This window comes from Argopecten irradians, chromosome 7, assembly GCF_041381155.1.
Source record: "Argopecten irradians isolate NY chromosome 7, Ai_NY, whole genome shotgun sequence".
In the NCBI taxonomy this organism is placed as follows: Eukaryota; Metazoa; Mollusca; class Bivalvia; order Pectinida; family Pectinidae; genus Argopecten; species Argopecten irradians.
In genome coordinates this window covers 3,490,655-3,503,791 of record NC_091140.1, presented here as the reverse complement: position 1 = coordinate 3,503,791, position 13,137 = coordinate 3,490,655, and the positions used below count along the sequence as shown (strand labels likewise).

General features: G+C 39.1%; 1 protein-coding gene across 2 annotated transcripts in view; it reads left to right on the top strand.

The window, feature by feature from the left end:
- LOC138327308 (UDP-glucose 6-dehydrogenase-like) overlaps positions 1–13,137 on the top strand; it is a 46,489-nt gene that overhangs the window by 25,907 nt on the left and 7,445 nt on the right. The window contains exons 7-11 of one of the 2 annotated variants that reach the window (XM_069273293.1): positions 3,748–3,842; positions 4,199–4,329; positions 4,782–4,877; positions 10,577–10,617; positions 11,360–11,451. In XM_069273293.1, the coding sequence (XP_069129394.1) occupies positions 3,748–3,842; positions 4,199–4,329; positions 4,782–4,877; positions 10,577–10,617; positions 11,360–11,451 (455 nt within the window). Of the gene's footprint in view, positions 1–3,729; positions 3,843–4,198; positions 4,330–4,781; positions 4,878–10,576; positions 10,618–11,359; positions 11,452–13,137 lie in introns of both variants that reach the window. The other variant, XM_069273292.1, reaches the window with a different exon arrangement.

Genomic DNA, 13,137 nt, shown 5'->3' with positions numbered 1-13,137 from the left:
GCCAGCGTAGGTTAGTATCCTCAAAGCCAGTGTAGGTTAGTATCCTCAAAGTCAGTGTAGGTTAGTATCCTCAAAGCCAGCGTAGGTTAGTATCCTCAAAGCCAGTGTAGGTTAGTATCCTCAAAGCCAGTGTAGGTTAGTATCCTCAAAGCCAGTGTAGGTTAGTATCCTCAAAGTCAGTGTAGGTTATTATCCTCAAAGTCAGCTTAGGTTAGTATCCTCCAAGCAAGTGTAGGTTAGTATCCTCAAACCCAGTGTAGGTTAGTATCCTCAAAGTCAGTGTAGGCTAGTATCCTCAAAGCCAGCGTAGGTTAGTATCCTCAAGGCCAGTGTAGGTTAGTATCCTCAAAACCAGCGTAGGTTAGTATCCTCAAAGTCAGTGTAGGTTAGTATCCTCAAAGCCAGTGTAGGTTAGTATCCTCAAAGCCAGTGTAGGTTAGTATCCTCAAAGCCAGTGTAGGTTAGTATCCTCAAAGTCAGTGTAGGTTAGTATCCTCAAAGTCAGTGTAGGTTAGTATCCTCAAAGCCAGTGTAGGTTAGTATCCGCAAAGCCAGTGTAGGTTAGTATCCTCAAAGTCAGTGTAGGGTTAGTATCCTCAAACCCAGTGTAGGTTAGTATCCTCAAAGCCAGTGTAGGTTAGTATCCTCAAACCCAGTGTAGGTTTGTATTCTCAAAGCCAGTGTAGGTTAGTATCCTTTAGGTTAGTATCCTCAAGTGTAGGTTAGTATCCTCAAAGACAGTGTAGGTTAGTATCCTCAAAGCCAGTGTAGGTTAGTATCCTCAAAGCCAGTGTAGGTTAGTATCCTCAAAGCCAGTGTAGGTTAGTATCCTCAAAGCCAGTGTAGGTTAGTATCCTCAAAGCCAGTGTAGGTTAGTATCCTCAAAGTCAGTGTAGGTTAGTATCCTCAAAGTCAGTGTAGGTTAGTATCCTCAAACCCAGTGTAGGTTAGTATCCTCAAAGCCAGTGTAGGTTAGTATCCTCAAACCCAGTGTAGGATAGTATCCTCAAACCCAGTGTAGGTTAGTATCCTCAAAGCCAGTGTAGGTTAGTATCCTCAAACCCAGTGTAGGTTAGTATCCTCAAAGCCAGTGTAGGTCAGTATCCTCAAAGCCAGTGTAGGTCAGTATCCTCAAAGTCAGTGTAGGTTAGTATCCTCAAACCCAGTGTAGGTTAGTATCCTCAAAGCCAGTGTAGGTTAGTATCCTCAAAGCCAGCGTAGGTTAGTATCCTCAAAACCAGTGTAGGTCAGTATCCTCAAAGTCAGTGTAGGTCAGTATCCTCAAACCCAGTGTAGGTTAGTATCCTCAAACCCAGTGTAGGTTAGTATCCTCAAAGTCGGTGTAGGTTAGTATCCTCAAAGCCAGTGTAGGTCAGTATCCTCAAAGCCAGCGTAGGTTAGTATCCTCAAAGTCAGTGTAGGTTAGTATCCTCAAAGCCAGTGTAGGTTAGTATCCTCAAAGCCAGTGTAGGTTAGTATCCTCAAAGCCAGTGTAGGTTAGTATCCTCAAACCCAGTGTAGGTCAGTATCCTCAAAGTCAGTGTAGGTTAGTATCCTCAAAGTCAGTGTAGGTTATTATCCTCAAAGCCAGCGTAGGTTAGTATCCTCAAAGCCAGCGTAGGTCAGTATCCTCAAAGTCAGTGTAGGTCAGTATCCTCAAAGCCAGCATAGGTTAGTATCCTCAAAGCCAGTGTAGGTTAGTATCCTCAAAGTCAGTGTAGGTTAGTATCCTCAAAACCAGTGTAGGTCAGTATCCTCAAAGTCAGTGTAGGTTAGTATCCTCGAAGTCAGTGTAGGTTAGTATCCTCAAAGCCAGTGTAGGTTAGTATCCTCAAAGTCAGTGTAGGTTAGTATCCTCAAAGTCAGTGTAGGTTAGTATCCTCAAACCCAGTGTAGGTTAGTATCCTCAAACCCAGTGTAGGTTAGTATCCTCAAACCCAGTGTAGGTTAGTATCCTCAAAGCCAGTGTAGGTTAGTATCCACAAACCCAGTGTAGGTTAGTATCCTCAAACCCAGTGTATGTTAGTATCCTCAAACCCAGTGTAGGTTAGTATCCTCAAAGTCAGTGTAGGTTAGTATCCTCAAAGCCAGTGTAGGTTAGTATCCTCAAAGCCAGTGTAGGTTAGTATCCTCAAAGCCAGTGTAGGTTAGTATCCTCAAACCCAGTGTAGGTTAGTATCCTCAAACCCAGTGTAGGTTAGTATCCTCAAACCCAGTGTAGGTTAGTATCCTCAAAGTCAGTGTAGGTTAGTATCCTCAAAGCCAGTGTAGGTTAGTATCCTCAAAGCCAGTGTAGGTTAGTATCCTCAAAGCCAGCGTAGGTTAGTATCCTCAAAGCCAGCGTAGGTTAGTATCCTCAAAGTCAGTGTAGGTCAGTATCCTCAAAGCCAGTGTAGGTCAGTATCCTCAAAGCCAGGGTTGGTTAGTATCCTCAAAGCCAGCATAGGTACGTATCGGATGATCATACTTACATGGAAAATGTACATGATGTCAACTATCTAAATGATTAATACAGATTCATGATTACATGACTAAATTGTGTTTTTTTTTTTGAAAATGTACTGTCTTCTACCACCAATAAGCCTCCTGTCCTAGAAAAAATGATTCATTTGAAGGGGATGGATCTTATAACCAAATGTAGACCTGGTTTCATATCCATGCAATCTAATATCTTTATCATGTCATTGGAAGATTTAGGGTATCATAATGCATGAAATTTATATTAGCTGCCTATAAAGTATAACCACATCAAGTTTTGGCAATTTTGGAGGGATGCATGTATTCTCATAAAATATTTGCATGCATGTGTTTTGTATGTATTCATAATATGTATATCATTAAATACCTACACATTATGTCGTGTATGTATATATTCTAATCCTGTGTAAAGAATGTCCCTGTGTGTAGTGTCCTGGATTCTTCGTTGATGTACCTAGGGCCTGCTGTGGCTCAGTGGTTAAGGTGTTGTGACATTGTACCACACTGATTTTCCCCTACAGGTTAACCTGGCATAACCCTAAATGACACTGAGCATAAAATCTTCTCTAGGTCTGTGTATGCCCTCTTTTTGTGTCCCTCCCTTTCTATATACTGTATACTTCTTTTGCATCCCTGCAATATTTCCTTTAATATAGTGTATATTGGAACCCAAAGATTTAACTGCATCTCCCTTTCAAATAAAAAGAAACAAAAATGTAGTGTTAGTTCTGGTAGTTCTCATCCCAATTTTATTTTGGCTGTTCAGGCATGTCAATTACAATGTTGTATCCATTTTGCATGTAATGTCACGAGATTAATCTAATTTTCTTGATAGTAGGTCATAGTGTGTTTTTCCTTGATCAGTAGACAAATTGTAGATAAATTGTCATACATCAATGCAACTTTCAAAAGTTTGATACATGATGAGAAAGAGTCTATAATGTTAGGTAGATGTGATCTATGTAATGTGTGTTACTGAGGGGCCGCTGTGGCCGAGTCGTTCAGTTGTCTCAACATATTACCACAAGCCCTCCAACTCTGGGTTGCAAGTTTGAATCCCATTTGGGGCAGGTACTGACCGCTGGCCTGTAGTTTTCTCCAAGTACTCCGACTCTCCTCCACCAACAAACTTGGCATGTCTTTACATGACCCTAGCTGTTAATGGAACGTTAAACTAATAAAACCAAAGTGTGTTACTCTAAAGGCATGTGATCCAGCACAGCATGAACGTTTGGTGCTGGTGTTTTTCAGGTTTTGGTGGTTTTTCAGGATTTGGTGGTAGCTGTTTCCAAAAAGATGTCCTTAATCTGGTGTACCTGTGTGAGTGTCTGAACCTTCCAGAGGTCGCCGAGTACTGGCAACAGGTATGTACACAACAAATCATCAGTTCTACATGCGTGCTTTTAAGACGACTGCATGTTTGTACAGAAATGTTCATGGATCCTCTCTGTTATAGTTTAGAGGTTTTCAAGTATTTTGTCAGGAGAAACATTTGTGGTTTGTCTATTGAACAGTGGATCCTGAAGTGATTCAATAATGCATAAAACAAAATTTTAATGTTTTAATTTTCATGGTTCCACAGCAACCACAAATAGAAACAGTTTCTACACAAGAAACCTATACCTGTAATACATAACCATTCTGTTGTCTATGGTTTCTGGTGATACAGAGGATATTCATAATAATTTAATGATAATACATTGAGCTTGTTTTTTTACAGGTGATCAACATAAACGACTACCAGAGACGGCGATTCGCCAATAAAATTATTGAGAGTTTATTTAACACAGTCACCAACAAAAAGATCGCTATCTTTGGTTTCGCCTTCAAGAAAGACACGGGAGATACCAGGTTTGTAATTTCTTGGTGAATTAGATAAAAATACAGGGTTACATAATGAACCTATATAGTAAATGTAACCAGAATGGAAGAGTTGTTCATCTCTCATTCTAAGGTGATAATAAAAAGTATCAGATGAACACATTTCCTAACCTGAATTTCAAGTAAAGAAATCTGGTTAATTTCAGGTTAGGAAATTTTCCTTGTGTAAAGGCACTTGTTAACATCTTTTTTACATACAAAATATTATGCTTTTATCCATACTCTGAATTGAGAAGTTCTGTTTTCATCACAAAGTGCATATTGTATTCCTACGCTTTTTGAACTAAATCACTCATTGCGATTTGTTCACATTAGATTTATATCAGAATCTCTATGCTACTTTGAATCTGGTCACTGATAAATATGTTCAATCCATACTCTTAAGTTAAATCCCTAATTAAGATATATGCATTTTCCAACAGAGAATCGGCTGCCATATATGTGAGTAAATATTTGATGGAGGAGGGAGCGTGTCTCAGGATTTATGACCCGAAAGTAGAGGAAGCACAGCTGATGAGGTACGTATACAAATTACAATAAACAATGTACAGAATAATTGTGTTTACATTACCTGAAAATACATTGTTTATTGGTAATACCTGAACAGAGGTAAAGGGACAGCATTGTTTATTGGTAATACCTGATCAGAGGTAAAGGGACCGCATTGTTTATTGGTAATACCTGATCAGAGGTAAAGGGACCGCATTGTTTATTGGTAATGCCTGATCAGAGGTAAAGGGACCGCATTGTTTATTGGTAATACCTGAACAGAGGTAAAGGGACCGCATTGTTTATTGGTAATACCTGATCAGAGGTAAAGGGACCGCATTGTTTATTGGTAATACCTGAACAGAGGTAAAGGGACCGCATTGTTTATTGGTAATATCTGATCAGAGGCAAAGTGACAGCATTGTTTATTGGTAATACCTGATCAGTGGTAAAGGGACCGCATTGTTTATTGGTAATACCTGATCAGAGGTAAAGGGACAGCATTGTTTATTGGTAATACCTGATCAGAGGTAAAGGGACCGCATTGTTTATTGGTAATACCTGATCAGAGGTACAGGGACCGCATTGTTTATTGGTAATACCTGATCAGAGGTAAAGGGACAGCATTGTTTATTGGTAATACCTGATCAGAGGTAAAGGGACAGCATTGTTTATTTTAATACCTGAACAGAGGTAAAGGGACTGCATTGTTTGTTGGTAATACCTGATCAGAGGTAAAGGGACAGCATTGTTTATTGGTAATGCCTGATCAGAGGTAAAGGGACCGCATTGTTTGTTGGTAGTACCTGATCAGTGGTAAAGGGACCGCATTGTTTATTGGTAATACCTGATCAGAGGTAAAGGGACAGCATTGTTTATTGGTAATACCTGATCAGAGGTAAAGGGACAGCATTGTTTGTTGGTAGTACCTGATCAGCGTGGTAATACGGGGACCGCATTGTTTATTGGTAATACCTGATCAGAGGTAAAGGGACCGCATTGTTTATTGGTAATACCTGATCAGAGGTAAAGGGACCGCATTGTTTGTTGGTAGTACCTGATCAGAGGTAAAGGGACAGCATTGTTTATTGGTAATACCTGATCAGAGGTAAAGGGACCGCATTGTTTATTGGTAATACCTGATCAGAGGTAAAGGGACAGCATTGTTTGTTGGTAATACCTGATCAGAGGTAAAGGGACAGCATTGTTTATTGGTAATACCTGATCAGAGGTAAAGGGACAGCATTGTTTATTGGTAATACCTGATCAGAGGTAAAGGGACCGCATTGTTTATTGGTAATACCTGATCAGAGGTAAAGGGACAGCATTGTTTATTGGTAATACCTGATCAGAGGTACAGGGACCGCATTGTTTGTTGGTAATACCTGATCAGAGGTAAAGGGACTGCATTGTTTGTTGGTAATACCTGATCAGAGGTAAAGGGACTGCATTGTTTGTTGGTAATACCTGATCAGAGGTAAAGGGACCGCATTGTTTATTGGTAATACCTGATCAGAGGTAAAGGGACCGCATTGTTTATTGGTAATACCTGATCAGAGGTAAAGGGACCGCATTGTTTTATTGGTAATACCCTGATCAGAGGTAAAGGGACAGCATTGTTTATTGGTAATACCTGATCAGAGGTAAAGGGACCGCATTGTTTATTGGTAATACCTGATCAGAGGTAAAGGGACCGCATTGTTTATTGGTAATACCTGATCAGTGGTAAAGGGACCGCATTGTTTATTGGTAATACCTGATCAGAGGTAAAGGGACAGCAAAGGGACAGCATTGTTTATTGGTAATACCTGATCAGAGGTAAAGGGACAGCATTGTTTATTGGTAATACCTGATCAGAGGTAAAGGGACCGCATTGTTTATTGGTAATACCTGATCAGAGGTAAAGGGACTGCATTGTTTGTTGGTAATACCTGATCAGAGGTAAAGGGACTGCATTGTTTATTGGTAATACCTGATCAGAGGTAAAGGGACCGCATTGTTTATTGGTAATACCTGATCAGAGGTAAAGGGACAGCATTGTTTATTGGTAATACCTGATCAGAGGTAAAGGGACCGCATTGTTTATTGGTAATACCTGATCAGAGGTAAAGGGACCGCATTGTTTATTGGTAATACCTGATCAGAGGTAAAGGGACCGCATTGTTTATTGGTAATGCCTGATCAGAGGTAAAGGGACCGCATTGTTTATTGGTAATACCTGATCAGAGGTAAAGGGACCGCATTGTTTGTTGGTAATACCTGATCAGAGGTAAAGGGACCGCATTGTTTGTTGGTAATACCTGATCAGAGGTAAAGGGACAGCATTGTTTATTGGTAATACCTGATCAGAGGTAAAGGGACAGCATTGTTTATTGGTAATACCTGATCAGAGGTAAAGGGACAGCATTGTTTATTGGTAATACCTGATCAGAGGTACAGGGACCGCATTGTTTATTGGTAATACCTGAACAGAGGTAAAGGGACGGTATTGTTTATTGGTAATACCTGATCAGAGGTACAGGGACCGCATTGTTTATTGGTAATACCTGATCAGAGGTACAGGGACCGCATTGTTTATTGGTAATACCTGAACAGAGGTACAGGGACCGCATTGTTTATTGGTAATACCTGATCAGAGGTACAGGGACCGCATTGTTTATTGGTAATACCTGATCAGAGGTACAGGGACCGCATTGTTTATTGGTAATACCTGATCAGAGGTAAAGGGACCGCATTGTTTATTGGTAATACCTGATCAGAGGTAAAGGGACCGCATTGTTTATTGGTAATACCTGATCAGAGGTAAAGGGACAGCATTGTTTATTTTAATACCTGAACAGAGGTAAAGGGACTGCATTGTTTGTTGGTAATACCTGATCAGAGGTAAAGGGACAGCATTGTTTATTGGTAATACCTGATCAGAGGTAAAGGGACAGCATTGTTTATTGGTAATACCTGATCAGAGGTAAAGGGACCGCATTGTTTATTGGTAATACCTGATCAGAGGTAAAGGGACAGCATTGTTTATTGGTAATACCTGATCAGAGGTAAAGGGACAGCATTGTTTGTTGGTAGTACCTGATCAGTGGTAAGGGGACCGCATTGTTTATTGGTAATACCTGATCAGAGGTAAAGGGACCGCATTGTTTATTGGTAATACCTGATCAGAGGTAAAGGGACCGCATTGTTTATTGGTAATACCTGATCAGAGGTAAAGGGACAGCATTGTTTATTGGTAATACCTGATCAGAGGTAAAGGGACAGCATTGTTTGTTGGTAGTACCTGATCAGAGGTAAAGGGACCGCATTGTTTATTGGTAATACCTGATCAGAGGTAAAGGGACCGCATTGTTTATTGGTAATACCTGATCAGAGGTAAAGGGACCGCATTGTTTATTGGTAATACCTGATCAGAGGTAAAGGGACCGCATTGTTTGTTGGTAATACCTGATCAGAGGTAAAGGGACAGCATTGTTTATTGGTAATACCTGATCAGAGGTAAAGGGACAGCATTGTTTATTGGTAATACCTGATCAGAGGTAAAGGGACAGCATTGTTTATTGGTAATACCTGATCAGAGGTAAAGGGACCGCATTGTTTGTTGGTAATACCTGATCAGAGGTAAAGGGACCGCATTGTTTATTGGTAATACCTGATCAGAGGTAAAGGGACAGCATTGTTTATTGGTAATACCTGATCAGAGGTAAAGGGACCGCATTGTTTATTGGTAATACCTGATCAGAGGTAAAGGGACAGCATTGTTTATTGGTAATACCTGATCAGTGGTAAAGGGACCGCATTGTTTATTGGTAATACCTGATCAGAGGTAAAGGGACCGCATTGTTTATTGGTAATACCTGATCAGAGGTAAAGGGACCGCATTGTTTATTGGTAATACCTGATCAGTGGTAAAGGGACCGCATTGTTTATTGGTAATACCTGATCAAGGTAAAGGGACCGCATTGTTTATTGGTAATACCTGATCAGAGGTAAAGGGACCCATTGTTTATTGGTAATACCTGATCAGAGGTAAAGGGACCCATTGTTTATTGGTAATACCTGATCAGAGGTAAAGGGACTGCATTGTTTATTGGTAATACCTGATCAGAGGTAAAGGGACTGCATTGTTTATTGGTAATACCTGATCAGAGGTAAAGGGACTGCATTGTTTATTGGTAATACCTGATCAGAGGTAAAGGGACAGCATTGTTTATTGGTAATACCTGATCAGAGGTAAAGGGACCGCATTGTTTATTGGTAATACCTGATCAGAGGTAAAGGGACCGCATTGTTTATTGGTAATGCCTGATCAGAGGTAAAGGGACCGCATTGTTTATTGGTAATGCCTGATCAGAGGTAAAGGGACCGCATTGTTTATTGGTAATACCTGATCAGAGGTAAAGGGACTGCATTGTTTGTTGGTAATACCTGATCAGAGGTAAAGGGACCGCATTGTTTATTGGTAATACCTGATCAGAGGTAAAGGGACCGCATTGTTTATTGGTAATACCTGATCAGAGGTAAAGGGACCGCATTGTTTATTGGTAATACCTGATCAGAGGTAAAGGGACGCATTGTTTGTTGGTAATACCTGATCAGAGGTAAAGGGACCGCATTGTTTGTTGGTAATACCTGATCAGAGGTAAAGGGACAGCATTGTTTGTTGGTAATACCTGATCAGAGGTAAAGGGACAGCATTGTTTATTGGTAATACCTGATCAGAGGTAAAGGGACAGCATTGTTTATTGGTAATACCTGATCAGAGGTACAGGGACCGCATTGTTTATTGGTAATACCTGATCAGAGGTAAAGGGACCGCATTGTTTATTGGTAATACCTGATCAGAGGTACAGGGACCGCATTGTTTATTGGTAATACCTGATCAGAGGTACAGGGACCGCATTGTTTATTGGTAATACCTGATCAGAGGTACAGGGACCGCATTGTTTATTGGTAATACCTGATCAGAGGTACAGGGACCGCATTGTTTATTGGTAATACCTGATCAGAGGTACAGGGACCGCATTGTTTATTGGTAATACCTGATCAGATGGTACAGGGACCGCATTGTTTATTGGTAATACCTGATCAGAGGTACAGGGACCGCACCCATTGTTTATTGGTAATACCTGATCAGAGGTACAGGGACCGCATTGTTTATTGGTAATACCTGAACAGAGGTACAGGGACCGCATTGTTTATTGGTAATACCTGATCAGAGGTAAAGGGACAGCATTGTTTATTGGTAATACCTGATCAGTGGTAAAGGGACAGCATTGTTTATTGGTAATACCTGATCAGAGGTAAAGGGACAGCATTGTTTATTGGTAATACCTGATCAGTGGTAAAGGGACCGCATTGTTTATTGGTAATACCTGATCAGAGGTACAGGGACCGCATTGTTTATTGGTAATACCTGATCAGAGGTACAGGGACCGCATTGTTTATTGGAAATACCTGATCAGAGGTAAAGGGACCGCATTGTTTATTGGTAATACCTGATCAGAGGTAAAGGGACAGCATTGTTTATTGGTAATACCTGATCAGAGGTAAAGGGACCATGGAGGCCAAGTGGTACTTCTCAAAAAGTGTCTTAATGGTATTTTTGTGCTAGTCATTACAGGTTGAATGAATTAATCATATTTCTGTACTTCTGTCACTTATGCTTGTCTGTATTTTAATACTGTTCAGTACTTAATCATATACAATAATAAGTTTATTGTTACAGTGAGCTGACCCAGCCATCTATTACTGATGACCCAGATAAAGGTAAATAGTTTTAACAGAAATCTAAACATTTTCACTGTCACAATTGGTCTTCGCATTGTACAGAGTTATCTGCCCTTGTGTGTAGGTACCTACCATATTGTACCCTTGTATGGTACAGAGTAATCTACCCTTGTGGGTAGGTATCTACCATATTGTACCCTTGTATGGTACAGAGTTATCTACCCTTGTAGGTAGGTGTCTACCACATTGCACCCTTGTATGGTACAGAGTTATCTACCCTTGTAGGTAGGTATCTACCATATTGTACCCTTTTATGGTACAGAGTTATCTACCCTTGTATGGTACAGAGTTATCTACCCTTGTAGGTAGGTACCTACCATATTGTACCCTTTGTATGGTACAGAGTTATCTACCCTTGTAGGTAGGTACCTACCATATTGTACCCTTGTATGGTACAGAGTTATCTACCCTTGTAGGTAGGTACATACCATATTGTACATGATGTTTTCTTTCCTTGATCTTCTGTTTTAAATATCCATAATTTGATCCCATTTATTTGTAGATATCATATCAGAAATTACAAGACAATAAAAACATATTTTCGGAACATTCTGATTATTATACCAATAACTTAAATAGGTTATAATTGAGATGCATAACATAATACATGTTAACCAAGTGTCAGAAATATATTATTTACTGATTTGATATTAATTCGCCTGGGTTATCGAGTAAGGTATACTGCTGTAGTTTACTAATATCTACCTGTTTCTATTTGTAGTCAAGGAGCTAGTGACGATCTGTAAGGATCCCTACCAGGCAGCTCAGAATGCTCATGCTGTCGTTATCTGTACAGAATGGGATGAATTCATTGTAAGTAGGAAACAATAGATTCCACACATGTATTATTGTAGATATTGCAAGTGTGTTTGAACTTGACTAAGGATTAAACTCATCAACTTGCCAAATGAATATAGCCTGTTTGTATGTGTATCTACATTACTCTGTTTGTATGGTTGTCTACATTAATCTGTTTGTATGGTTGTCTACATTAATCTGTTTGTATGGTTGTCTACATCAATCTGTTTGTATGGTTGTCTACATCATCGTTTGTATGTTGTCTACATTAATCTGTTTGTATGGTTGTCTACATAATCTGTTTGTATGGTTGTCTATCAATCTGTTTGTTGTTGTCTACATCAATCTGTTTGTATGGTTGTCTACATCAATCTGTTTGTATGGTTGTCTACATTAATCTGTTTGTATGGTTGTCTACATCAATCTGTTTGTATGGTTGTCTACATCAATCAGTTTTTGTATGGTTGTCTACATCAATCTGTTTGTATGGTTTTCTACATCAATCTGTTTGTATGGTTTTCTACATCAATCTGTTTGTATGGTTTTCTACATCAATCTGTTTGTATGGTTTTCTACATCAATCTGTTTGTATGGTTGTCTACATCAATCTGTTTGTATGGTTTTCTACATCAATCTGTTTGTATGGTTTTCTACATCAATCTGTTTGTATGGTTTTCTACATCAATCTGTTTGTATGGTTTTCTACATCAATCTGTTTGTAATGGTTTTCTACATCAATCTGTTTGTATGGTTGGCTACATCAATCTGTTTGTATGGTTGTCTACATTAATCTGTTTGTATGGTTGTCTACATTAATCTGTTTGTATGGTTGTCTACATTAATCTGTTTGTATGGTTGTCTACATTAATCTGTTTGTATGGTTGTCTACATTAATCTGTTTGTATGGTTGTCTACATCAATCTGTTTGTATGGTTGTCTACATTAATCTGTTTGTATGGTTGTCTACATTAATCTGTTTGTATGGTTGTCTACATTAATCTGTTTGTATGGTTGTCTACATTAATCTGTTTGTATGGTTGTCTACATTAATCTGTTTGTATGGTTGTCTACATTAAATCTGTTTGTATGGTTGTCTACATTAATCTGTTTGTATGGTTGTCTACATTAATCTGTTTGTATGGTTGTCTACATTAATCTGTTTGTATGGTTGTCTACATTAATCTGTTTGTATGGTTGTCTACATTAATCTGTTTGTATGGTTGTCTACATTAATCTGTTTGTATGGTTGTCTACATCAATCTGTTTGTATGGTTGTCTACATTAATCTGTTTGTATGGTTGTCTACATTAATCTGTTTGTATGGTTGTCTACATTAATCTGTTTGTATGGTTGTCTACATTAATCTGTTTGTATGGTTGTCTACATCAATCTGTTTGTATGGTTGTCTACATCAATCTGTTTGTATGGTTGTCTACATCAATCTGTTTGTATGGTTGTCTACATCAATCTGTTTGTATGGTTGTCTACATCAATCTGTTTGTATGGTTGTCTACATCAATCTGTTTGTATGGTTGTCTACATCAATCTGTTTGTATGGTTGTCTACATCAATCTGTTTGTATGGTTGTCTACATCAATCTGTTTGTATGGTTTTCTACATCAATCTGTTTGTATGGTTGTCTACATCAATCTGTTTGTATGGTTGTCTACATCAATCTGTTTGTATGGTTGTCTACATCAA